Source organism: Artibeus jamaicensis, unplaced genomic scaffold (assembly GCF_021234435.1).
Source record: "Artibeus jamaicensis isolate MK-2021 breed Jamaican fruit bat unplaced genomic scaffold, CSHL_Jam_final scaffold_847, whole genome shotgun sequence".
Lineage (NCBI taxonomy): Eukaryota > Metazoa > Chordata > Mammalia > Chiroptera > Phyllostomidae > Artibeus > Artibeus jamaicensis.
In genome coordinates, this window is record NW_026522057.1 from 11,041,561 (window position 1) to 11,069,293 (window position 27,733).

At 46.9% G+C, this 27,733-nt stretch overlaps 1 protein-coding gene across 1 annotated transcript; it reads left to right on the plus strand.

Moving 5' to 3' along the window:
- Nucleotides 1–4: 4 nt before the first annotated feature.
- YARS1 (tyrosyl-tRNA synthetase 1) lies at nt 5–27,496 on the plus strand. Its single transcript, XM_037149570.2, has 13 exons — nt 5–120; nt 5,917–6,063; nt 6,205–6,380; nt 8,920–9,049; nt 12,507–12,587; nt 16,207–16,299; nt 18,157–18,292; nt 18,792–18,877; nt 21,720–21,855; nt 22,813–22,910; nt 24,034–24,227; nt 24,726–24,867; nt 26,625–27,496. Exons 1-13 carry the CDS (start codon nt 64–66, stop codon nt 26,733–26,735), a joined length of 1,587 nt encoding a protein of 528 aa, XP_037005465.1. The 5' UTR covers nt 5–63; the 3' UTR covers nt 26,736–27,496.
- Nucleotides 27,497–27,733: the final 237 nt, after the last annotated feature.

A 27,733-nucleotide genomic window follows, 5' to 3' on the forward strand; every position in this document is an offset into this window, starting at 1 on the left:
GGCGGCGGCGGCGGCGGCGGCGGTAACGACTGAGGAAAAGGGTGCGGGGTGCTGGACGGAGACATGGGGGATGCTCCGAGCCCAGAAGAGAAGCTGCACCTTATCACACGGAACCTGCAGGTTGGGCCTTAGAATTGAAAACGTGTCGCTGGGGACCTAAGATTTAGAGATCCTGAACCCCACTACTAAGTCTCTGGGGCCCGGGATCCACGCCAAGGCAGCAGTGAGACAGCCTGCAGTTCTCAATGTTGATCGGTCATTCACTCAGTCAAGTATCTGGGTACCACAAAAATCACATAGGCTTAACTCCCATCCCACCTACTATTACGTGCTAGGCGCTGGGGATGGGGATATGCCAAGGCCCTGCCTTCCCAGAGCTTGTCCGTAAAGAATGAGACGTTAAAAATGACCTGTAACCCATACAATTAATTACAACCAAAGAAAGTACTGGAAGTTACTACATGGGACTTTGAAATGAAATTAAGGTGAAGGGCTGGTCAGGGAAGGTTGAGGAAGTGTCCTCCAAACTGCGCCCCAAAAGCCCTGAAGGATGCGCATCCCTCTTCACTCCACAAAGTTCCTACTGTTTCCAGGAACAGCAGGAGTAGAAGTTAACCAGCGAAAGAATGGGGTGCAGGGATACATTTCAGGTAGAAGGAACCCAAATCAAGACTCAGAGGAGGGAAAGAACACTGATTCAGAGAGAAGGCTAACTGGACTGGAGTAGAGAGCAAATATAAGTATTTCCATGTATTGCTCATACTGCTCATTCCATTGCCTCCTTCAGGCCTCTGACTATTGTCACCTCTATCTGGAAGGCCTTTCCTGAACCACATGTTTTCATAACAAATTCCCTGCCACCAGAACTGCCTCATCCCCTGTTCTGCCTTTTTTGTTGTTGTTGTTTCTTCATAGAACTTGTCGCCATACTTGGTACTTGTTTATTTGGGAGAGGTAGCAGGGGCCAGGTCACGAGAGCCTTGTGGGCCTGTGTAAAATTGGGGTTTTATTCTAAGAGCGATGATTAGGACACAGCTTTTTTCGAGATACAATTCAGATACCATAAAATTCACCCTTTTAAAGTGTAAAATTCAGTGAGTTTTATTGTAGTTACAAGGTTGTGTAATTATCACTATTATCTAATTCCAGAACATTTTCGTCACTCTCAAAAAACCTATATCCCTTAGCAATCCCTTTCCATTTCTCTCCTCCCCCCAAAACTAGGGAAACACTAATCTACTTTGTCTCTATGTGTTGTTTGCCTATTCTGGACATTTTGTATAAATGGAATCATGCAAAATGTGGTCTTTGTGTTTGGCATCTCTTATTTAGCGTATTATTTCCAAAGTTCTACCATGCTCTTATCCCTATGAGAACCTCATTCCTTTTTAATGGCTGAATAATATTCCATTATATGGGTTAACTGTGTTTTGTTTATCCATTCACCAGTTGATGGACATGTGGGTTATTTCCACTCATAACTTGATCTTAACCAGAGATTCTTGCATGCTTCCCCTTAGTCAGTTCCTTTGTTTCCTAGCCTTTCTCCATAAAATAGTGTTGGTTAGGAATAGAGGATACACAAAGCTAAGGGCATTGACTCACTCGGATTTTAAAGGGTGAGTGATACGACCTTTCCTTGGGTGGCAAGAACCTCCAAGTGTCCAAAGAGGGGCTTGGAGGATGCAGGATCAATCTCCAACCAGCTTGGAGCACAGAATTTTAATAAGTCCTGCTAATATCCTTGGATTTGTTACCATGAGTCCAACAGCCTCCCCAGTCGTCCTTGAAGAAACACTAAAATCTCTTTTTATCTGCAGCGTACTGGACTGTTAGGAGTATCTCAGCATGTCGTAGGGCAAATGGGAATTATTAAAGAATTTAAACAGGTAAATGAGTTCATCAGATTTGGGGTGTTAGAGAGCTCTTTGGCTGCCTTTTGGAGCATGGATTGCAGAGAACAAGAGTAGATGTGGGAACCCTGGCTGGTGTAGCTCAGTGGATTGAGCGCAGGTCTGTGAACCAGAGGATCTCGGTTCAATTCCCAGTCAGGGCACATGTCTGGGTTGCAGGCCAGTTCCCAGCACGGGATGCACTAGAGGCAACCATACATTGATGTTTCTCTCCCTCTCTCCTTCCCCTCTAAAGATAAATAAAATCTTAAAAAAAAAAAAAAAAAAAGAGTAGATGTGGGAGACCTGTAAGGAAGCTGCTACAGTATCTTGGTGTAAGCTGATGGTGGCCCAGACTAGGTTGGTGGAATAGAGGAAGAGAGAAGCAGGAGGGTGTAAGAGCTCTTTCGGAGTAACTTGTGCAGCTGAGTGAGTGATAGTACCATTTACTGAACGAGGGGGAAACCGTAAGAGAAAGGGGTGGTTGGGGGGTAAGGCAGAAAGGTGAGAGCATGAGTTTAATTTTGAGCACACTGAGTTTGAATTAACTGGATTACTGACAGGTGTGAGGGTAGACCCCCCCAAAATAGAATTTATTTATTTAAAAATGTGTATTTATTCTTACATGTTTAAATTTCAGTCACCTTCAGAGTGCTCTTCATTTGATGCAATCCACCCATCCAGATGGTTTTTCCACTGCTCAAAACAGTTTTCTTTTTATTATATTTGATTGATTATATTTCTTATTGTTCTGCTTGGTTGGGGTGTTTTTTTTTTTGCTTCTTTATGTTCCAAGTGATTGGTTTGGTTCTCAGCTTCCTCCACTCTACTGTTGTTTCCCTGTAAATTGTTCTTTATTTCAATTAGTGTATCCTTCACTTCTGACTGAATCTTTTTTTATGCTGTTGAGGTCCCAACTAAGTTTCTTTTTTTTTTAATTTTATTTAAATTTATTTATTTATCTTTAGAGGGGAAGGGAGGGAGAGAAACATCAATGTATGGTTGCCTCTCCTGCGTCCCCTGCCGGGAACTGGCCTGCAACCCAGGCATGTGCCCCGACTGGGAATCGAACCGTGATCCTCTGGTTCGCAGGCCTGAGCTCAATCCACTGAGGCACACTAGCCAGGGCCCAACTAAGTTTCTTGATACTCTGGTTTCTCTTCATATTGCATAAATCTTTCACCTTTTACCAACTAAGTTTCTTGAGCATCCTTATAATCAGTGTTTTGAACTCTGCATCTGACAGATTGCTAATCTCTATTTTATTTAGTTCATTTTCTGTAGTTTTGACCTGTTATTCCCTTGGGCCATGTTTCTTTGTCTCCTCCCTGTGTTTGTCTCCTCCCTGTGTTTGTCTCCATGCTGTTATTCCCTGTCTTGGTGGCATGGCCTAATGTAGCAGATGTCCTGTAGGGTCCAGTGGCACAGCCTCCCTTATCACCCAAGCTGGGTACTTGAGGTACACCCTTCATGTGGGCTGAGTACACCCTCCTCTTGTAGCTGAGCGTTGGTTGCTGTTGGCAGGTCAATGCCCGGGGCATTGCCCGAGGGATTTACCCAGGCCCGTCAGCTGCAAGAACTGGCTGTGGCCACTGACCACTAACCTCTGCCCTCTGGAGGATCAGCTGTGCAGGGGCACGATGATGGTGCTCCAGTGTGGTTTGTAGCTGCCCACTAGATGTGCTGGCTCTGGGGTTTCTCGGGTGGTACAGGCCAAAGATGGCCCTGACCTGTGTTCTGCCCAGGGCCACCCTGCATGAGCTACAAAACAATCTGCAGATGGCCGCTACTTGTGTGGGGCTTGGAGGTTCCCAGGCAAAGCCAAGTTGTGAACCTAAGCTGGCTGCTGCTAGTGCTGTGCCTGGGGCCACTTAGCAAGAGGTTCAGGGGCTGGGAGCTCTCTGAGGCCAACTGTTGCTTATTTGATAGGATTTAGAAAGTTGTGAAATATGAGCCAAGACCAGCCATTCATATGGAAAAGCAGCTTGGGTGGGCCTGTAGTTGGGTGGGAGGAAACCTCTGTGGATCTCTAGTGCTGGGCAAACAGTGTTAGCCAGGTTGATGGAGTCTCAGCTATGGAACCCACCTGCTGGCTCTGTGGCTTTGTTGGGGGAGGGTTCAGAAAAGGAACAATGGCTTCTGCCAGCCTTTCTCTCTGGAAGAAAGCTGTCACCCAGCTCTCATCTTGATGCCAAACCCTTCAGTTCCTCTCCATGTGCCACTGGTGCCTTTCAAGTTGCTGCCTCAGTGCCAGATCTTAGAGGGAGTGAGTCCAAGTCTGCGAGGATTCTTTAAGAGGAATTGCTTGGGATTCCTAGTTACTTTCACCAGCTGAATCCCTGCTGGGTTTTGCAGCCAAAAGTTATGGGGGCTTCACTTCCCGGCACTGGAACACCCTGGGCTGGAGGGCCTGGTGTGGGGCAGGACTCCTCGCTCCCAAGGTAGCCCTCCTGAATCTGTATCCACCACATGTGGGTGTGGGACCAGCCCATTCAGCGTCTCTGCATCTGCATCCCTCCTACCAGTCTGGATAGATGTAGTTTCTTTAATTCCATAGTTGTCAGACTTCCATTCGACTCGATTTCTTTGTTTATATATATTTTATTTATTTGTTTTTAGAGAGGGGAAGGGAAGGAGAGAAACATCAATGTGTGGTTGCTTCTCATGTACCCCCTACTGGGGGCACAACTTGGGTCACAACCCAGGCATGTGCCATGACTGGGAATCAAACCAGTGACCCTTTGGTTCACAGGGTGGTGCTCAATCCACTGAGCCACACCAGCCAGGGCTTTCGATTTCTGATGGTTCTGAGTGATGGTTAGTCTATAGTTTAGTTATAATTTTGATGTGATTGTACAGGGCGGCGAGCCATGTTTACCTATGCCTCCATCTTGACCAGAACTTCCTCTACTGCTCAAAACAGTTTCTGAATTCTTCATTTTGTGCCTTTTAGTGCTTCCGCCATTTCTGTTTCACCTCATCCACATCAGCAAAATGTTTCCCTGTGAGGACTTTTTTCATCCGGGGAAACAAAAAAAAGTCGCTTGGGGTGAGATCGAGTGAATAGGTAGAAGGGAGCGTGGGGACCGTGTTGGTTTTTTGGTCAGAAACTGCTGAACACTCAAGTATGGTGTGGGCAGGTGCACCCACTCATAAATCACTCATCATGAAATGGGCAAACACATTGAAAGAGTCTTCAAAAAAATTTACTAGAGCTGAATGCAGCCTCTCACAATGCCAGCTGGTTTCCTAGAACACTTACGTAGGAGGGGAAGCCTGTACTACAGGAGGCCCACCCTCCAGAAGATGATTCTGGTTTTTGGGGGGGTGCCTCCTCGGACACAGTTCTACGTACGGGCGTGAGCAGGAGATTTGGGAGATACTAGCTCTTGAGTAGTCACTGAAGCCACTGAAGGGCATCAAGGAGAATGCAGAGTAAGAAGAGGTAGGGATGCAAGAATTGCTGATATTTAATGATTAGGGAGAAGAACAGATGCGAAAAAATCTTAAGTTCCAGCAGCCAGAGAAATAGGAAGAAAACTGATAATGAAATAGAGGAAGAAAGAAGAAAGTGTCTCGGGAAGGGAGTAAAAATTCAGAAGTCTTCATTGAATTAGCAACTCGGAGACCAGGTGTGACCTTAGCAAGAGCGTTGTCAGTGGTGTGCTGCTGTATGGAATTCAGACTCAAGTGGAAGATAAGGAATGGAGACCCAACAAAGAGGTAACTATTTCAAGAAGTTGGCTTTGAAAGGATGGAGCGTGTGTTAGAGGTAGTTGGTCAGGAAGACGTAATTGGAGAAATATCCCATTTCCCTAATTTCCGTGTCGTTTCACTGGAGTGGTTCAAGCAACAACGCCAACTTAGACTGGCTGTCACTCTGCACTAAGCATGGCTGGACGCCCTGCTGCTGGCTCTGAGCCTGGCCCCCCAGTGACACACGCCTTTGTTTTCCTTGTCACAGGGTAATGGATGAGCAAGGTGGGGCACCAGCATTAAACCAGTTCTTCTGCTTCCACAACAGGAGGTTCTGGGGGAAGAGAAGCTGAAGGAGATACTGAAGGAGCGGGAACTTAAAGTTTACTGGGGAACAGCGACCACAGGCAAGCCACACGTGGCTTACTTCGTGCCTATGTCCAAGATCGCAGACTTCCTGAAAGCAGGGTGTGAGGTAAGAAGTAATGTTTTAAACCAAGCAGTTGCCCTTGGGAAATGGCCAAAAGAAAGACTTGATAAGGGTAGGGCAGGGAGGAGGGTTGGGAGGTGCTTGGACAAATTCACTTTCGGGTGGTCCCTTATCTCTTATGTCCAGGTAACAATTCTGTTTGCGGACCTTCATGCGTACCTGGATAACATGAAAGCCCCTTGGGAACTCCTAGAACTCCGAACCAGCTACTATGAGAATGTGATCAAGGCAATGCTGGACAGCATTGGGGTGCCCTTGGAGAAGCTCAAGTTCATCAAAGGCACTGATTACCAGCTCAGCAAGTAAGTGCTTGATCCTCCACCCTCCTCGCGGCTCCAAGGCTCCTAGCTAATTACAGGCCTGTGAAGTCTAGGCATTCTCCCATTTGGATTAGAAGCTGTTTGGCTCTGCCTGTTAACCATTTAAAAATGTATACCCTTTGTCCTTTTAATTCATCCATCAAAAATATACGGACTAGTAAATGCCTAGGTACTCACTCTCCTGTTTGCTGGAGATGTAGATGTAACCAAAACAGAGTCCTTGGCTCTTGTAGAGCTCACAGCATCTGGGAGAAGAGTGATGAGCAATGCAGCCTCCCTTCCTCCTTCCAGCCTCAGCAAATACTGATCAAAGGAATGTGAAAGAAAAATAGTTCACTTGTTTTTCACCTTCCGAGCAACTTTTGTGGCTTCTTATCTTTGTCAGTTTTATTCATGTTTGTAATTATCATACATATAATTGTGTCCTACTTTTTTTTAACTTGACAGTTTTCTGTTGCCTTATAGCCTCCACATTTTTTTTAATTTTTAAAATCTCTCAAATAAGCATGTATCACTCTCCTAGTCACTTTCCTTAAGAACAACTTTTCAGGGTAAGCGTTGTTTCATCCCATTTCACAGGTAAGGAAATAAATTTCGTCTTCAGTTCACACAGCCAGCAAGTAGAAGAGCCAGGATATGAACTCACATCTCTCACTTACAAGTTAATGTCTCCTTTTACTTCATCTAACACAGTATTCTTTACTGTTCCCCACTGTTGGTCATTTAGAGTTTTAAATAAAGCATATAAACACCCTTATGTTAACAAATATTTGAATCTACAGCCTCGATAGAGTGCCTGAGATTTCACTCATTTTTACATTTATTCTGCAGATATTTAGGGAGCGCTCACGATATGGTGACAGGTGCTAGAAAGCAGGCAGAAGGGCGGGGTTTTCTGTTTAAACAGAACGGTTAGAGATCGCTGTGATGATACCAGACAAGGCCTGACAAAGGTGAGAGCAAGTCGAGCAAACATTTTATTGAGTTCTTAGTATATGCCAGACACTGTTATCTGCAAACTCAGGCAAGGTTTTTATTCTCCTAGAATAAAGGTGGGATACATAAAACTATCTTGCCACAAAGTCACTTGATTTTTTCCTATATAGAAAAGTGACTTCAAAGGAAGTCGGCTTTGTCAGTGCACGCCTTGACGCACTCCTCTATTCCAAACACGGCAGTGACAGTTAAAAATAAACCAAACCTCATAGCCAGGTTCAAAAACAAGCTGACCAGCTCTATGGTAAGAGAAAGGATGGAAATGCAACTCGGTGAATTGGGCAGAAGTTACGGGTCTGCTGGGGTCTTCTGGAAGTGGGCAGTGGGGATAAACCGGCTTCCGCTCCAATGCAGAGGATAAAGTAGGGCTTTCCCCCCTTTTCCGTTCTCGTTCCTACTCCTCAAAGAAAGTAGAGCTGGTATATGGGGCACTTCTGGCCACCTGCCTGGGTCTTTGAGGACTTTTATCAAGAATTGAACCAGCCCTGACTGGTTTGGTTTGCGGGCATGATCGCACAAATCAAAAGGTCTCAGACTTGATTCCGGGTCAGGTCACATACCTGCGTTGCGGGCCAGGTCCCCAGTTGGGGGTGTGCAAGAGGCAACCAACTGAGTTTTCGTTTCTCTCCGTTTCTCCCTCCCTTCTCCTTTCTCTAAAAATAAATAAATAAAGTCTTTTAAAAGTAAAATAAAATTATAATATTAAGAAAAATTGATAAAAACCACTTTGGAAAATAGTTTAGTATTACCTACTAAGTTCAAGATGCAAATCCCCTGTGATCCAGCAATTCTACGTCTAGGCATGATATAAAGGAACTTGTACATGTACACTTGTACATGTATACATGTACATCACATGTGCATGATATAAAGGAACTTGCACAGGATACACATATAAGAATGTTTACAACATCATTTAGAGATGTAAATACTATAAAATTGGAAAGAGACAGAAGTTGAGGGTAGTGGTTACTGTGGAAGAGGAGACAGTGGAATAGGGTTGTGGAGCGGTGCACGGGGTGGGGGTGGAAAGAAGGGGCAAAGAGCATGTGTGAGTGACCCACGGACATGGACAATGGTGTGGGCACTGACTGTGGGAACGGGGTGGGCTGGGTGGAGGGGAGGGCAAAGGGGGGGAAATTGGGACAACTGTGACATGATAAACAAACAAAAAAAGAAGCATGTAGGTTCTTTTTCCTAAACTAAGTAATGGGTACACTGTCCTTAAGACATTAAAGATAGACTGAGAAATTCTGATGTTCAGTTAATAGGTGTTCCAGAAGACAATGGAGGGGAATGGCAGAAAAGCAGTATTTTAAAAGATAAGTGAAGAAAAAGATGAATTAAAGCCATCTTTTAAAAAGAAGACATAAAAAGGGAATAGTATTTTGAATGAGAGGTTGGGTCACTCACATTTCAGAGCTCTCCTGAAGTGTGTTAAGATTAGGAGAGTGAATTCATGAGCTTTAGGATTAAACCAAGTCCTGGGCCCATTCTTAGCTGTCCCCCTTCCTCTCCTCATCAGAGAATACACACTCGATGTGTACAGACTCTCCTCTGTGGTCACGCAGCATGACGCCAAGAAAGCGGGAGCTGAGGTGGTGAAGCAGGTGGAGCACCCTTTGCTGAGTGGTCTGCTGTACCCCGGACTCCAGGTACTTGCGAGGGATGGAGTTGCCCAGTGACCCTTTCTGTTCTGTTTCTAACCACCGGTCAAAGCCTGGTTAAACTGGTGCACTTGCTGCTCCTTCACCGTGCTGTAGGCCAGGGGGGTCAAGTTCATTTTTACTGGGGGCCACATCAGCCTCGCGGTTGCCTTCAAAGGGCCGAATGTAATTGTAGGACTGTATAAATGGAACTACTCCTTAACAGTCAGGTGGGAGCTTGGCACTGCCACCAGGTAGAAACAAGGTGCCGGGCCGGATGAAACAAGGTGGAGGGTGGGATTCAGCCCTCGATCCTTGTGTTTGCCACCGGTGCTGTAGGCCCTCTTTGTCTCCCCCCTTCTCCCCATGCCTCCATTTCCTAGAAGAACCCTCTTTGACTTTTTCAGCTGTGAGTCTCCCCTACCTGTCTCTCCTTTAAAACACTGCTTATCCTGTGAACCTTCTTTAAGTTGATCAGTCTCTTCATTGAAAATTAATTTCTAGCCTCCCTGGCTAGTTTGGTTCAGTGGATTGAGTGCCAGCCTGGGAACCCCAAAGGGTCACGGTTGGATTCCATTTAGGGCACATGCCTGGGTTGTGGGCCAGGTCCCCAGTAAGGGGCACACAAGAGGCAAGCACGCTGATGTTTCTCTCCCTCTCTTTCTCCCTCCCCCTGAAAAAATTAATTTCAGAGCAATGTGTGAAAAGTACATTTTAGGCATGATCCTATTTTCTATTAAATAAAACAAGCACATCCTATTTTGAATGTGTGTAGTGAGTAAGGAGAATGATGGGAAAATACAAATCCGCTGGTAATACTGGTTACTTGAGGGAAGCAGGATGAAAATGTAGATAGACTTAACTTTTTCTTTGCATATTTCTGTAATGTTTGGCAGAAGGAAATCATTCTTCCCTTTTCACTGCCACTTGATCTTTCCACAAGTTAAACCTGGAGACATTCTAGATCTGCACTGTCTGCTGTGGTAGCCTCTAGTCTTAGCCAGAAGTGGCTGTTAAATGTTTAAAGTTAAAAATTTAGTTTTTAGTCACGTTGGCTAAATGTCAGTCACTCGCAAGTCACGTGTGGTTAGTGGCTACAGTGTTGGGCAGCACAGATATAGAACATGCTCATTATCACAGGAAGATCTATTGGACAGTGCTGTTCTAGACTCTTCCTGCCTGCCCATCTTTCTCTAGCTCTCCTTCCTCTTCCCTCCATCCAGCCAGACACTGAATTATATCAGTTCTACTTCGTTTTTTGAAAAATTTTATTTATTTACTTTTAGAGGGCAAGGGAGTGAGAAGGAGGGAGAGAAACATGTGAGAGATACATCGATTGATTGCCTTCCACACACCCCCAACTGCGCAACCCAGTTATGTGCCCTGACCGGAAATCGAATCAGCAGCCTTTCAATTCACAGGCCGGGTTGATGTGGATTCCGGCCAGCGGTGTCCATGGTGTTGTGGATGTAACAAACAAAATCACATGGTCTGCAGAAGTCCTGTGGAGAAAAGGGATGGCATGACCATTCTCTGAGTGAGCGAGCACCCTTACCCTGGCCTGGACAGGCTTTTATTGCTTTTCTGAGAGCATTACCTCAAGGAAAGTCTTCATTTATCATTGTCAGGCAGTAATGATCAAGTAACAGGTAACATTCCAGGAACTGTAAGGATTTATTCTGAGTCAGGGTCAGTTAGCTAAAGGGCCATAAAACTTTAGGAAACAAACTCATGTCATGCTTGGACCCTTATCAGAAAATTGAGGGCATTCTTAGCAAAGCCGGTTTCACAGGATTTCTTATATTCTTTCTTGGGCCTGATGGCCCCTGGGGAACCATGCATTCCTGCCCAAGGCTACACCGCCCTCTGGCATTGTTTCGGGCTCAAGTCAGGCTGGGGAAGTAAGGCAACCAAGAGATTAGGAGACTTCTTGCAGACAGAATGAGGACTCAGGCTATGTCAAAGCCAAGGGTTGAGGGCCCATCACCCCCTTTTTCTGTAGCCCCCCCCCCAGTCCTTCCCTGAGAGCAGCCTCTTTATGACCATGCCTGTCTTAGGTCATCCCTCCCTTAAGGAATCTTACCCGTCATTGGCTAACCAGTCATCCGTCTGGGGCCGAGCTGGGTGAAGTAAAAGGGGGCAGAGGCAGTGCCCCTGCTGGGAGGATAAGCTTTGTCTCCTTAGTGGTTTGTGGTCCCAAGGTCTCTTTGCTCAGCCTTAGCCGTGGGGGGTTATAGCTTCTGAAACCAGTCAGGGCAGTTCCCAACATGGGGGCTCAATCCGCTGAGCCACGCCAGCCAAGCTACCAATTCTACTTCTTAAAAATGTCAAGCCCCAACCCCCCTCTCCTTCCCTTCCCCTCTAAAGATAAATAAATTTAAAAAATTAAAAAAAAAAATGTCTTAAATTCAGCCTTGCTTTGTGTCCCCACTGACCAACTTTATCATTATTTGTCACCTGGACTCTCACAGCAGCTTTCCAGATACTTGCTTTGTCTCCAGCTCATAGGCCTCCACTCCAAGCTCTGCCATCTCACTGGTGTGATCTTTCTACAGTGCAGGTCATGTTTCTCCCTTCCTTAAACCCACTCACCAGCTGGGACAATGCTAGGCACCCTAACTTGACATTCAGGGTCCTTACCTACTTTTTCTGATGTCATTATCACTAACCACTTCCCACATCCCTTGGAAATTGTGCTTTCGCAGACTGAATCTCTCACAGTTTCCCTAAACACTTCACACCTCTGTGCCGTCTCACATTCTGTTTCCGCTGCGTGGTGAAAACCACCTAGAGGTTCTTCTAAGCCAAGTTCAGCCCACAGTCTGATTCTAGGAAGCCTTTACCACCACCTGTCTGACCAGATCCAGATAGTCATTTCTTTCTTTGTGTTAGCACTGTTCTTGAAATGAACATCTAGGTTAGCCCTCAGCACACTGTACTGAAGTTATCTGTTTACATGTCTCTCTCCTCAACTGGGTAACTGGCTTCTTGAAGGCGTAGTCTGGGTTTGATTCATCTCTGCATCGTGCACAGGGCTGGCACCAGGCCTGGCACGCAGTAAGTGACAGTGACTCTTTGTTTACAAGCTCAGCCTTGCCTTTTTCCCTGAGCTCGCTCAGCACCTTTTTCTGCCACTTACTTACCATTTTTCATAGGCTGCATTATTCAGGGAGTACCTTGACATGACCGTAGTTTGTCGTCTCTACCTCTCTCCCCCGCTGGACGGTGAGCTTCCTGTGGGCAGAGACTTGTTTCACCCCAGGGCCTCCGTGTGGAGCACTGCTCACTGAAGGCGCTCAGCAAGGGTTGATGCGGCTCTGGAGGCCGACACGGAGCCTGGTCGCTGCTCAGTTGCTTCCTGCCTCTACCTTCTGAAAAGCGTAGTGATTTTCAGAAGTTTCCAATTGCTCAGATACGTGCAGAAGAAATACAGTAGGAGTTCATGCTCCCGTGTTTCTGTCCACAGGCCTTGGATGAAGAGTATTTGAAAGTAGATGCGCAATTTGGAGGCATTGATCAGAGAAAGATTTTCACCTTTGCAGAGAAGGTTAGTATCCTTTTTCCCATCTTTTTTTCTCTTGAGCCTCAGAGGTGTGCAATTAAAAGTTACTGAAAATGCCAGTCCCACCACTCATAATCATATTGTATGGTAAGTATTATTTCCCTTTCTTTTACAGATGAGAAAACTAAGGATAGAAAGTTGTCCCGTGTATCAGTTAGTGACCAAGCAGGAATTAGCACCCAGATCTGTGGGACACACAAGTTTATGCTTTTGCTTCTAGCGGAAAGCTGCCCCAGACCTATTTGATGTTCCTCTTTCCTAATAGCTCAGTGTCCGGGGAAGGGCACTGGTCTCCTTTCCCACAGCATTTGGCCTGTTTGCTCTGGATCTTACGTAAACCACTCATCTCTCAGATGAGGTTTAGCAGGGCTTAAAGGAGGAAATTAGCACAAGCCCATAGTATTTTTTTTCCCTGGGAAAGAACTTGAGTGAGTTGAAAAGGGCTTTTGAGAAGTGGTTAGTATTTTTGAAAACATCTCAAAACCTCACACTGGCAGGCGTGGAGAGCAAACACTGCTGGCAAAAATTCCTGGACAGGGGTTGGACGGCGCAACTTGAATTATGTATGCAAGTGTATGTCATTATCAATTTAAAGCCAAAGTCTGGAAATAATCTTATATCAAATGACAAAGAGTTGGATCAAATGACAAAGAATTGGTTAAAAACATTATGATAAAGCCTTACAATGGAATATTATGTAATATTTGTATGTGGTTTTTGGATATATTTAGTGAATGGGGAAATGTTTCCAGTGTAAACATTTTTGATTAATCAAGTATTCTTTGTTCCATTTCATCTTCTCTATTAACTTTTTAGTTCAACCTTCTTTTATTATTCTAGCAGACATACAGCCCAGGTCTTATTTATGTATTACTCAGATGCTCTAAGATTGGTTTTTACATTTTTTAAGGGGTATAAAACAAACAAGGTTTGCAGGAAAGACCATATGTGTGGCCCACAAAACTTCAAATATTTACTATCTTGCCCTTTACAGAAAAGTTTTGCTCACCCTGCCCTGGAGGGGACACGCATCTTGTCGTTTAGCACAGTTTCAGTTGGGTATTTTTACCACTTCCCAACAATGCAAGGACACACTGTTCTATTCCATTTAATGCCTTCCTGCCCCTTCTGCAGTTGCAGTCATATATTTCACTGCTGTATGTATATTGTAAATCCTGAAGACTATTATAATTGCATTTAAACAATTTTCTTGAATACTTAGCATTACCCACCCTTTCTCTTACTCTTGATTTCTTCCTGCAGTTCTGTGTTTCTGTGCTTCCATCTGGGATCATCTTCCTTCAGCCTAAAAAGCCTCCCCTAGTATTTTGTGTTTGTAGTGCAGGTCTCTTGGTAAGGAGTGTTTTCCACTCGCTTTCGTCTGAAAACATCTTTCCTTTGCTTTCACTGGGTGTGAAACTCTAGGTTGGCAGTTATTTTCCTTTTATCACTTTGAAGAGTTGTCCCATCGCTTCTAGTTTCCATTGCAAAGTCACTTGTTGGTTTCTCCTTTGTGGATAATACATCTTCTCTCGGGCTGTTTTTAAGGTTATCTGTTTGTCTTTTTTTTTTTTTTAATCTTTAGAGGGGACGGGAAGGAGAGCAATATCAGTGTATGGTTGCCTTTCGTGCATCCCCCGCTGGGAATTGGCCTGCAACCCAGGCATGTGCCCTGATGGGGAATCGAACCACAATCCTCTGGTTCTCAGGCCCATGCTCAGTCCACTGAGCTACACCAGCCAGGGTTTCAACAATTTGACTATGATATTTTTTGCTATATGTTTCTTTGTATTTATCCTGCTTGGATTTTGCTGAGCTTCTTCAATCTGTGGGTTGATGTTTTCATCAGATTTGGTTAATTGTCCTCTGTTACTTCCTTAAATATTGCTTCTGTCCTATTCTCTCTCCCTTCTCCCAGGGTCCTAATTATATATAGGTTAGACCTCTTAATTGTGCCCCACACGTCTCTTGCATTCTGTTCTTTTCCTTTCATTGTTCCCTCTGTGTTTTAGCTTGGATATTCTCTTTTGACTTTTTTTTTTTTAAGATTGTATTTCTTTATCTTTATAGGGGCATGTGCCCTGACTGGGAATCGAACCGTGGTTGTTTGGTTCACAGGTCCGCCCTCAATCCACTGAGCTGTACCAGCCAGGGCTCTTTTGACTTTTCTCAAGTTTTTTGTCAAGTTTGACTGCCTTCTGTTGGATCCATTTCATATTGTATTGTGCCATTTTAGAACTTCCATTTGATTCTTTTTGTAGATTCTTATTCTTGGGTACAGTTCTCTGTCTTTTATCCATCTTGTCTATCTTTCCTCTATTCCCGTTAACAGACCAATCATAATTATTGAGACACCCTGATCTGCTTATTCTAATATCTGGATGGTTTCTAGCTCTGCTTTTGTTTTAATAATCAGTCACTTTTTTCTGCTTTCCATCTCTAGTACTTATTTTTCCTTTTTATTGAATTTATTGGGGTAACACTGGTTAACAAAATTATACAGATTTCAGGCGTACAATTCCACAAACACATCATCTGCACAGTGTACGGAGTGTTCACCACCCCAAGTCAAGTCTCCTTCCATCGCCATTGATCCCCCTCCCCTGGCAGTCCCCATCTGATACTTACAAACGTATCACAGTCGTTGTAGATACATTATAGAGGCTCTGGATTGTGTTTATTATATAGAGCGCTGTGTTTTCTGTAGACTATTCAGTTACTTACATATCATTACTTACTTACCTATCGTTAAATTACTTACATACCTTGATCCTGCCAGGGGTTGATTTCAGGCTTTGTGAGTACGGGTCTGTTGCAGTTTTGCCCTATTCTCACAATGTGGTTTTTATTCTTAGGCTGGGGTGTTTTTGGAGTCTCATACTGAAACTCGAAGGTGTTCACGAAACCCCTTCTGCTTTGATTGGACCTGAATTTACACATCTCCCTAGCACTGCGCAGCCCAAGAAATCTCTGCTCAGGTCCCCAGCCTCCCAGAGCCCGCTCTCGGCTGGGCTCCCTGGGTTCTCTCCCTATGCGTACACGGCTGTGAGTCAGTTGTTAAGTCAATGGGGAAGTTTGACTTAGATTTTTAGAGAGGGGGAGCCCTTTTCTCTAGAACCCTTCCCAAATCCTAGCCTCCTGAGAGCCCTAAACTTCACTCTCTGTCTTTTCTGTGCAGTCAGCCCGCTGCTTTCGGCCTAGTCTCTTTTTCTCAGCTCCTGGCTTGGGAAGATGTCCTCAAGGAGAACACCAGGGAAAAGGTGTGATCACCTTTGCTTTCCCTTCTCTCAAGACACGTAGCTGTACGCCTGTTGCTGTCAGTACCTGCAAAGTTATTTTACGTATTGCCGTACTTTACAGCTGTTTATGATGGGAGGGCCTATCCAATGGCCTCACAATATAATGCTAATAGAAAAGCTTTAGGGGAAAAACAACTTTGTTTACATTGTGATTGATATCAAAAGTTATATAATCGGTAGAAAAAAACAAAGATTAGAAGGAATATATGAAACAGTTAAGTTGCCAGCCAGCTTCTATGAGATCAGGGAACTGAGGAGGAATTCATAGTAATAGCTGCTTGGTGTGTTTCTTTCTCCCCCCTCAGTATCTCCCTGCACTTGGCTACTCAAAGCGGATCCATTTGATGAATCCCATGGTTCCAGGATTAACTGGTAGCAAAATGAGTTCTTCAGAAGAGGTAGGTTGCCAACTCCGACTTGAGTTTAGAGATCTTCAGCAGGAGATAGATTAAGGACTCAAAAGAAGAACTTAGCTAACTGGAATTCTCAAAAATTTAAGTTATAAGTAATCTGAAGTCATTCAATGAATTCCAGGGATTCTTGAGTAGTACCAAAGGACCCAGAAGCAGTCCTGAGAGTTTTCAGAGTTTTGCTACTACTGATAAAAATAACAAGCAAAAGTAATTTCTCTATTCATAGAACTGTGATAAAATTCAGCCGTGTTAATGAGAAGGCTGTGCTTGCATTTCACCAGCTAGCATCTTGATGCTTAGGGTAATGTTTCATATAACTAATATGGCATGTATACACTGTCTTATAACACTTAAAAGTTTAAGGAATGCACACTTTTGTTTTGTTCACTAAGAGTACAGAATAGAGGACTCAGTAGAGCCCAAAGTAGTAAAAGTTTGAGTTCAGAGTTCCCAAGCATGGCTTATCTTCAGAATCACTAGCAATTAAAAAAAAAGTTAGACCCTGTCCTTAGTTAGGTTCTGATAAAATGGTTCTGGGTAAACAACTCAGGAATCTATATTTTCTTTCAAATCCTGCTAGGTGATTCTGTTTAAAGTCACATTGGGATACTCATCTGGTTCTTTAAGTTTGACTTCTTGATCTTAAGTCAGAGATTAATGAATATATGCATGGAAACTGTTACTATTCTTTTTAAGAGAATATACTCATCACTTTTTGTCTCAAATTAAAATGCTCCTTGTGCCAGTTACGTCTCTGACAAAGTATCATATTACTCATCCTATTTGGTGACAGGCACCAGATTTCGATCCTGAGAATGTGTCAGAACTACTCGGGAAGCTTTGTGAAAATGCAGTACCTGGCCTGACCCCAGGAGATTTCCATCCATGAGTTTTGGGTGGGGCCCAGTAATTTATATTTTTTTGAAATGGTCCCAGGTGATTCATACACGGGCACATGTGGACCAGAATTTGGTAACCACTGAACTCAAATGAACATGAGCTTACTGGCTCCAAAATATGAAACAAATTCTACGCCCCCAAAATGGAGAAACGGCTCTAGGTAATTTGTGATACCTGGCGCTGGCCAGTGCCCTGAAACAAGTGCCCTCCCACACTGCCGGGGGCAGTGTTAATCTGCATGCCCCTCTCAGGGGTCTGGCGATTTTTTTTGGTAGTTTAAGGAAATAATCCTAAAGAAAGTAAAAAAAAACAACCAAAAAACCTCTGCTAGGCTGTGCATGGTAAAATGGTCTTATTTATTGGGTGGCGGTAATGTGAGTGGTCCTTCACTCTGATTAATTATACTTTTGTTAAAGTTATTTAATGTTTAAATCTTTCATTTAAAAAATTAAAATACAGAAAAAAATAAAATGAAAAATAGTAATAAAATAGAAAAAGTAAAATTAAATTTAAAAGATACATAAATAAAAAGGAGATATTAAAATACAGTTGGCCCTTGAACACGCATGGGTTAGGGGCACTGACCTCCCACACACACAGTGGAAAATCTAAACGTAACTTTTGACTCCCCAGACGCTTAACCACCAATGGTCTCCTGTTGATCAGGAGCGGTACCAGTAACATAAACAGTCTATTAACACATATTTTGTGTTATGTGCAGTGTATATTGTATTCTTATAATAAGGTAGAAAAAAGAAAATATTATTAAGAAAACAAGGAAGAGAAACTATATGTACAGGACTGTATGTATTGAAAAAAATATCACATATAACAACCACTCATTTCAAACCTGTGCTGTTCAAGGATCCTCTATGCAGAGATGAGTTGAGCATATTCTCACTTTCAACCACAAGAGGTCCTCTTCCCCTCCTTGGCTTCCAGGAATCCAAGATCGATCTCCTTGACTCGAAGGAGGATGTGAAGAAAAAGCTGAAGAAGGCCTTCTGTGAGCCGGGGAATGTGGAGAACAACGGGGTGCTGTCCTTCATTAAGCACGTCCTCTTCCCCCTCAAGTCGGGTGAGACATGCCCTGCTTTCTTCTCAGAGGCCGGGGGAGATGGCAGGGCCAGTGGTGGGAGTATGTACCGTCACGTGTCGTTTCACATGTGCGATTGTCACCGTCTTCCTCCAGGGCTGGCTTCCCTGATTCTCTGCTCTGAACTCTCATGTATTGCTGTACGGCTGCAGTAGAACTAACTACTTTTAACTGTGATTGGGTTGTCGCTGGGTTAGATTCTAAGTGGGGTGTCAGGGTGGGCAGGGGTGGTGGGAATGAGGGTGGGGGCAGGCAGAAGTAGAGGAAAAAAATAAACGTAAGGCACGATCCTTGCCCCTTGAGTTTGGGTGCTGGCCGGGCGTATAAAAGGGCCACACATCCAATTAAAAAAGTAATCAAACCACATAATAAAGTTCAAAGTACATGTATGGCAGAAACAACAGGCACCCACATATTGGGCCAGGAACGCCGGCTCTGCCATTGGCAGTGAGTTCGTTGGTGTGGCTCCTTCTCATTACAGAGTTTGTGATCCTTCGAGATGAAAAATGGGGTGGAAATAAAACCTACACAGCCTACGTGGACCTGGAAAAGGACTTTGCTGACGAGGTAACACCAGAGGAGGCGTAATCCCCACTGAACTCGCTCCAACAAACCCGCGTCTTACCCTGGCCGGGATTCTGGTTACGTGCCCCCGGGCTCTCTGTCCCGGTGCTCTCCGGGGATATTTTAATGGGTAAGATGAGGACTCTGATGGTTCACGGATCAGATGGGCAGACGGCACAAAGCTCGCCATTCTCCAAAGGGCTTCACCTGGAATGAAGGACCAAACCCAACCCAAAAGGAAACATTTCAGAGATGGGTACAAAATCAGGGTTTGAAAAAGAGACACAAAAAAGGACAAAATAGAGAGCCCTGGCCAGGTGGCTCGATTATTTGGACCATCGTCCCAGGCACCAAAAGGTTATGGGTTTGATTCCCAGTCAGTGCACATACCGAGGTTGTAGGTTCGATCCCCAGCATACAGGAGCCAACCAGTAGATGTTTTTATCTTTCCCGATGTCTCTCTTTCTCCCCCTCCTCCCGTCTTCTCTCTCTAAAATCAATAAAAACATACACTTAGGTGAGGATTAAAAAAAATCTTTTAAAAAAGATTTTATTTCTTTATCTTTAGAGGGGATGAGAAGGAGAGAGGGAGAGAAATATCAGTGTATGGTTGCTTCTCGTGGGTCCCCTGCTGGGAACTGGCCTGCAACCCAGGCATGTGCCCTGACTGGGAATTGAACCGCGATCCTTTGGTTTGCAGGCCTGCACTCAATCCACTGAGCTACACCAGCTGGGGGGGGGGGAGCTTTAAATAAATAAAGTGTTAATGACAGGGACAGAATAGAGGGTACTCTTCATTCAGCAGTCAGTCTTAACAGGACTTACCGGTGCGCATGCGTTAGGCACCGTGTTGGGCGCTGGCAGCACCAAGAGCACCGTATCCTCTTGAGGCTCACAGCGCAGTAGGAGAAGCCGACATATAAACAGGTATTTCCTGTCTTACCACCACACAACGAAGACACGTGCGTGGTCCAGACATCAGGTGGGAGGAAGTGATTAACCTGCTGTTGGGGGAGCCTTGCACAGGGGGTGGTATCCAGCATTTCACTTGAGTAGGAGTCCATGAGGGAGTGAACCATGCCGCGGGTCAGTGAGGTGAAACAGCGTGGTGTACCAGGGACCCTACATGGCTTGGTCTAAGTCTGAAAGGTGAGGTGGGGCGTTGTGGGATGTGCAGGCAGGGCCAGATCATACGGGGAGGACTTAATAATAGTGTGTCTGGGGAATGAAATGGGGAGTTGGGACGGACTCTGAATTTGAGTTGAGTCAGCAGTGTGATAGGGCTGTCAGAGATGCTAATGAAGTCCTGGCCCAAGTCATCAGAAACGTAGGTCCTAGAACCAGGGAGTCCGTGGTTCATTCAGTTCTCCATTGTGCTGCGTCCATTTGGGGTTGTGCGTGGCACCCCGGACTTTGATTGTATGAGGGTGGTTTGCCATCCGGGAGTGTTGGCGGCTGGAGGAGAGATGCCCCTACAGGCCACAGGCTCAACAGCATGTCACAGAAGCACAGGTGGAAGAACTGGGCGTGTTGGGCTGAGGAGCAAGCGTGGGCCCAGTCACCCTTGAGTGCACGAAGGACCCTCATAAGGGCACGGTTAGGTTTCTTCCTGGGGCACCAGAGGGCCAAACCCAGACCGAGGCTGGGGGCCACAGGGAGGCCTGCTTAGGTTCAGCCTCAGGAAGAACTTTCTAATGACCACAGGTACGTGGGCACGGACAAGGCTGCGCCACTTGACCCTGTGTTCCCCACCACTGAAGTGTCAGAGGCCAGAGGACCACAGGAGACAATGTCATATGAGGTTAGGGCACCAAATGGAGGAAAAGACACAGTGACCTCTGAGGTCTGTGGGCCCTCAGGGCCCACTTTTGGGGTATTTGAAAGTCACTGCTGTGAAACCTCGCTGCAGCTGCAGCCTGAGGTAGACCACAGAACCCGCCCTCCGCTCCCCAGCCCTGTGAACCGTCCTCTGTGGGAATAATGGGAAGAAAGAAGAAATGAGTTTGAATGAAGGGCCTGGAGCAACTGAGAGCCCTTTCTGTGCAGGTAGACTGCTCTGCCTGCACTGTCTCACCGCCACCACTGGTCACATTTGCCTGTAGATCCTTTCCTGTGGCCACTCAGCTGAGTACCTGAAGCTTAATGTACATTTAAATGTCCCCATGAAGCTAGTGGCTGCCACGTTGGACAGTGCAGGCCTAAAGCTTCTGTGTCATTAAAAATTCAGCATTTGCAAGGAAATGCAGGAATAGCCTCAGAAAACAAAACTGTAGGTGTTGTGTTACAGGTATTCATACCTAAGGGATATCCCCTCAGTCGCTGGAGGATCACTGCTGGCCAGATGTGGAATATAAAAGCAAATTACATCCCAGTTCATTGAAATTAAGTTAGGAGCTCCCCTCCAGCCCTTAGCAGCACTACTCACCATTTTCACCCCGTTGGTGATTTGATCCTGACTTTGACTCTGTGAGATAAAGGTATTATCTTCATTTTTCAAGCGCTTAGAGAATGCCTGGTTCGGGGTCATACAGCTACCTGGAACTTGAACCCCACGGCCCTTGTTCTTTCTTCTCACTCAGCTCCCGTTTGGGCTTTCAGCCCTGCCGTTGCCTGTATGAGTGTTTCTCTACCTGTGAATGACACCTGGTTAATGCCAGCACCCTAAGTGTAAATGGGGGAACCAGAAGATATTGGCTAATAAAAACACGTGGCCTCTAAAAACCTTCAAATTGGCATCAAATTCAGAGTCAAAAGACCTGCAGCCCGTGCGCCTGAGATTCGTAGGTTCAGCTGTCCTGCGCCCCATTCTGGTGCCTTACCTCACCAGGCTCGTGCGCTTTTCCAGGTTGTGCACCCTGGAGACCTAAAGAATTCTGTTGAAGTCGCCCTGAACAAGTTGTTGGATCCCATCCGGGAGAAGTTTAATACCCCGGCCCTGAAGAAACTGTCCAGCGCTGCCTACCCAGATCCTTCGAAGCAGAGTAAGGCCCAGGGGAAGGGGGGGGGGGGGCAGGGCCAGGGAGGGAGTGACGTCACCGGAACAGCCCGCCTATTTGTGGGCCTCTGAAAAGTCTGTCCTGTCCCAAGGGCCGAGGAAGCCTGGGGGTCAGGAGTGGGAGAATGTTGACTCCTGGGAGGAACTCGCGCCCTCTCGATTCTGGTTTGGTGGGTGCTGTGCGGAGCTCGTGTCCTGTTGCACCAGCACGGCCGGGCAGGAGGTGCTGGTGGAAGACGTGTGCGTGGTTCCTTTCTCGAAATCCTCTTCAGTCACGGAGACCAGCGGGGTCAGCCCGTGAGAGCAATGTGGCCGCTCGGGCAGAGCCCGCACAGCTTCTTGGAGGCTCATCTTTAGATTCTCGCAGTCCCTTCCACGTGTCTGACTGGCCCTTACTGGCCGTCCACCCCACCCAGAAAAGACTCAGCAAATATGTGTGGAATGCAGGAATGGGAGCACCTACTGGTGGCAGAGCTACCGTCCCCTCCCCTCCAGCCTAGTAACTGCGGGAAAGAGTAGACAGAAATCTAGTCCAGCCCTTCTCAAAGTTTCCAACCCTGTTTTAAGGAGGGTGTAACTCAGAAGTAGCATTCACGGTAATGTAAACTTTAATTGATCCATAAAAGTCCGAACCTCTAAAATAGAGGCCAGGATTCCCACGGTCCCTAAAATTTAATAATATTAATGGTGTTTCCTATTCAGGTTCTCAGCTACTTTGATGATGACATCCTACATGACTAATATATAAGTCTGTAAATCTTTTCAGTAAAGTTAAATAAGGAGGAAGGATTGGGTGATAGGTAGATGAAGGAAGGCGTAGTCAGTGGGTGGAGTCTGGGGACCCTGCATGAAACCTGCTGGCGTCCTCTTTGGTGGCATCAGCAGTTGATCTCTCATGGGGAGGAGGACCGTTCTGACCCCTCGGGGTCCTTCTCATTCCCAGAGCCAGTTGCCAGAGGCCCTGCCAAGAATTCAGAACCAGAGGAGGTCATCCCATCCCGGCTGGACATCCGTGTGGGGAGAGTCATCAGTGTGGACAAGGTAGGTGTTGTCACCACATCCCAGAGAGGCAGGTAGGGGTCAAGTTTGTCTGTTTCCATCTGGAGGAAACCTGGCCTGGGCTAGGAAGTAACATCCCTGAGGTCATATTGCAAGTCAGAACCCAGGCGTCTAATTCCAGGCCTCAGGCTTTTCCCTTTGCTGTCTCTGGGCCTTATGCAACCACACACAGCCAGGAACTCCGAGTGGGGGCGGGTGTTAGTTGGAGGGCACTTGTGTATTTGTTAAAGCCCGTGTGGTGGGTTCACCTGGTCTCCGGCAGCTTGCCCGGACTAGCTGCAGGCCTTATCCTGGGCCTGCGCCGTGTCTCGCGGACCCCCCACCCGGTACATACACAGGGAAGATGGTGAAGGGGGAGGGCTCTTCCTCAGAGACAGAAGGCTGTGCAACCAGTGGCCCGGACCACAGTCGTGGGCTTTCTCTCTCTTGCTCACTCTTTTTTTTTTTTTTTTAAGATCATATTTATTTTTATAGAGAGGGGAAGTGGGGAGAAAGAGAGGGAGAGAAACATCAATGTGCAGTTGCCTCTTTCATGCCCCCAACTAGAGACCTGTCTCATATCCCAGGCACGTGTCCTGACCCGAATCAAACCTGCAACCCCTCCATCTGTGGGACAGTGTCCGACCCACAGAGCCACACCCGTCAGGGCGCTGTGGGCTTTTTCTGCTCCCAGCTTTGATTGGCCTTTCACTGTATAGACCCAGCCGCCACCACGACCTTGAGAACTGCTGGCGCTCTCAGGTGGCGACACCAGCCATCGTCCGCTTCCATCTGTCTTGCATCCAGGACTGATCTGGAGTGGCCATGGTCGTCATGGTAACCCCCAGATAGTCTGGGCCGTTACTTCTCTCTTATTAGAGATTACCTCCACTTCTTACACAAGTAATTGGGCTCATTTTACTTAAATCCCACCTCTTGGTTGAGAGTAGAATGTACCTTCAAAGCCCAGTCTCCTGTGCGCTGAGACATGGAAAGTAAGTTCTAGAGGGTCCCTTGGGGGCTTCTGTAGGGAGATGTCCCTCCCTTTCCGGGGTCAGAGGGTTCTCCAGGTGCCATGATTTCTTCCATTATGACACTCTCTGGGTCTGGCGTCTCTTGCTGGCAGCACCCAGACGCAGACAGCCTGTATGTGGAGAAGATTGATGTGGGGGAGGCTCAGCCGCGGACCGTGGTGAGCGGCCTGGTGCAGTTTGTGCCCAAGGAGGAACTGCAGGACAGGCTGGTGGTGGTGCTGTGCAACCTGAAGCCGCAGAAGATGAGAGGGATCGAGTCTCAAGGCATGGTCCTGTGCGCTTCTGTGTGAGTGAGGGCTCGGGGCGGGGCACGGCCCTGGGAAGGCTGAGAGTGGGGGACTGGCCCAAGCAAGCGTTGGCCCTCCCCACGCCAGGTGGAAGCCCTGAGAACACTGGCCAAAAAGAGTGCATGAAGGAATTATTTCTTGTACGAGTACTCGGAATGAAGCGCTTTGCCCACAGCTAAAACAGAAAGGGGAGGTTCGAAGCAGTGTGTATGTGCCTGTCTCTCAACACTAACAAGAGGCGGAGCCGGGATTCAAACGCACTTCTCATGGGCTGTTAAGGCCTTGCTCTCGCTGTTGTCGTGCTCCCTCCCTCCCTCGAGAGCCAGGTTGTGGGTTTTCCTGACTCGGGATTTCGGATTTCGGTTTAGCCCTGGGTAGCCCCGCACTGATGAAGAGCAGGCGCGTCGTACAGCAGGGGCGGCCTCGGTCCCGGCGGGGCCTCCGCGGCAGCTGGAAGCCATCCATAACCTCACTCCTTGTCCTGTGTGTCCTCCCAGAGAAGGGGTCAGCCGCAGAGTCGAGCCGTTGGACCCTCCGGCGGACTCTGCTCCTGGCGAGCGCGTGTTTGTGAAGGGCTATGAGAAGGGCCAACCAGATGAGGAGCTCAAGCCCAAGAAGAAAATCTTTGAGAAGCTGCAGGTAAAAGGCTGTGGCGGTTCCTTTCTTGCCTGGGCTGAGTCCAGCCCTGCCTTTTCCCCAGCGGCCTTTCTGCGTCGCAGCCTCTCTCCCTTCCTCCTCCTGGACCTTTGCTGAAGGAGGCGCCTGAAGAGCAGGGGGCCCACCCGTACTGAGGGCCGACAGGCTACTTGAGGCACTGCCTGAGGGACTTCAGACAGTTCCTCGTTTGATCTGAAGTCTGTGATTAGGTGATCCCCATTTTACCTGGCAGGATACCTGCCAGGGCCACACAGGGTCACCAGAGGTGGGGGAGCCAGGATCAAAGCCCTGCCAGGGTCCCTGTCAGCCACCTTGATCTGGGAGAACTCGTTCTCTCCTGTCCCTCTGGGGCACTGGGCCACATATGGCCCGCCCCTGCGACCCCTGAATCCATTCACTCGACAAATACTGGGTCCCTCCTGTACCTCACACATGGTTGTGTGTCTGGGCTGCATCTGTGACTGAAGCAGCAAAAATTCATTCTCCTCGTGGAACACGACCTGTGTGACTTTTTCTAGGTAGTAACTCGTGCCTCCATCAGAGGGTTTCTGGAGTGAGTCCCGCCGCTCCGTGCCCCTTCGTGTGCCAAATGGCTTTGTCCCCTGCCTCCCTCCCCGGTTTTCCAGGATGGTTTTATGAGTCATTTTTTTGTTCTGGCTGTATAAAATAAATTTCCAGTGTAGATATGTGTAAGACATAAGACAAATTGAAAAAATAAAATATCCATAGTCCCATCACCTAGAGAGACTAAAGAATGTCACTAGTAGTATTTTCTTCTGGACTTCTATACATAGAAATACTTATAGTTTGAGTCATATCATATTGTTTTTTTTTCCTAAGGATTTTATTTATTTATCTTTAGAGAAGGGAAGGAGAGAAGAAAAGAAATATCAATGTATGGTTGCCTCTCGTGTGTCCCCCACTGGGAACTGGCCTGCAACCCAGACATGTGCCCTGACTGGGAATCGAACCGCAATCATATGGTTCGCAGGCCCGTGCTCAATCCACTGAGCTACACCAGCCAGGGCTTGAGTCATCATATTGTTTTTAAACTTTATGCCTGAAAAACTTTCTATCTTCTTAAATATTGAGGGGGGAATCTTAATGCGTTGTATTCTATCACTGTTACTATACCTAAGCAAATCGTTTACCCTACTGGACACTGAGGCCCTTCTCAGTTTTTCACCACGAGAAAGCCACGATGGATGTCCTGGTACATAGTTCTTTGCACATATTCGTGATTATTTTCTTAATTAGGCCCCTAAGATGAATTTTGTGCTATTGATTTGGCTCTGACTCCTGGTGACACTGTGAACGAATGACGTCTACAGTGTCCTGTCCTCCACAGCCTGCTCAGCTCCCGTAGACTCGGGCCCTCAGCTTCCTTTCGGAGTAAGCCCCGCTCGTATTTGGGCTTCCTCTTGTCCCGCTGCCCTCGCTTTCCCCACACGACTGTCTTGTCCAAGGAACCCTGCCTCTCGGATGGGCCCGAAGCAGGACAGCTTTTAGTTTTGTCATTTTGCCTCCAGCAATGTTTTGGGTTTACCTGAGTCAGAGGATGCGAGACTTTTTTTTTAATGGACTGAAAAAAAAAGATGTGAAGGCGGAAGCCTTTGGCAGCCTGCCCTCCAGGAGTGGAGTGCGTCAGTGTGCATGCTGGTGGTGTAGGCAGTCTGTTTTCTTGCAGGCCCGGCACCATCACTGTAATCACTTGTTTTGTTTGTTTGTTTCTTGCCCAGGCTGACTTTAAAGTCTCTGAGGAGTGCATTGCACAGTGGAAGCAAACCAACTTCATGACCAAGCTGGGTTACGTCTCCTGTAAATCGCTGAAAGGAGGGAACATCAGCTAGCTAACCCAGCACCCTCTACCCTTCTCTTATCATCCTGAGTCATCTGCTTGGTTTGCTCTGTCTTCTGTCTACCCATCCTCCAGGACACTGAAGCAAGAAGTTTGGGGCTCCATTAGGTACAGAACTTGGTAAGAGGCAGCGCAGTCTGCCCAGGCTCCAGGACCATCCCAGGCTGGCTGCAGTGGGAGGCCGACCTCCCAGGTAGTGATGAGGGCTGGGCGGCGGCAGCAGCAGCAGCGGGGAGTCCAGCTCTTCCTCCCTTGGCAGCTGACTTGAGAAACCTGGTTTTAATATAACGCACAGAAAAAAAATTTATGCCACAGTTCTTCTAATTGGAAAAATGCTGGTTTTCTGGTTTTCCTGGTTATCCCAGCAGCTGTGCTTCTCTGCCTGGGACCCGGTGCCTGAATTGGGTTAATTACAGCTTCTCCCCAACAGGAAATTGTGGGATTTGAAAAGGGAAGGGAAGGGAAAACAAGAGAACCTAGTGGTCTGCCACGTGGGTGGCAGCATTTGCCAAGGCCTGCCAGCCCTGAGGCTTGGCTTTGGAGGCAGGGTCTGCCCCGGGGCTCCTGGAATTTCCCAAGATTCTGCCAGGCCGGGACAGTCCCTAAAGCAGCTGTGTGGTTCACATCAGGAGTAGGTGGATCGCACGGCCTGGTTCATTCTCCGTAAGAGGCTGGGTACTTCTCCATGAGGCATCTCAATCAGTGTCATTAACCATCAGTGTCACGAACACAAATAAAATGTCTGAAAAGGTGTGTCTGGATGAGGCTTGTCTGTGAACTAGACCATCTCGGAAGAGAGCAACCCGAGTGTGCAGCAGCTGCCAAGCACCGCCCCCCACCGCAGTCCAGGGCTGCTTGTACCTTGTCCTCTTCACCCTGTGTTGGGTGGGGTGAGGGTCAATGGACACCTGACCTTCCCTCTGGCAGTGCTAAGCAGCAGAGGCCCCCCTAGGGGCCCGGTGCTTGCCATGAGACCGTTTTCCCTTCTAA

What these genes read in the sequence shown, in the direction of transcription:
- YARS1 (XM_037149570.2), top strand. Translation starts at nt 64, where the DNA reads ATGGGGGATGCTCCGAGCCCAGAAGAGAAGCTGCACCTTATCACACGG. An exon ending in TGCTGTACCCCGGACTCCAG is followed by an intron (nt 9,050 to 12,506) that starts GTACTTGCGAGG and finishes TTCTGTCCACAG; the next exon opens with GCCTTGGATGAAGAGTATTT. An exon ending in GAGTCATCAGTGTGGACAAG is followed by an intron (nt 22,911 to 24,033) that starts GTAGGTGTTGTC and finishes TCTTGCTGGCAG; the next exon opens with CACCCAGACGCAGACAGCCT.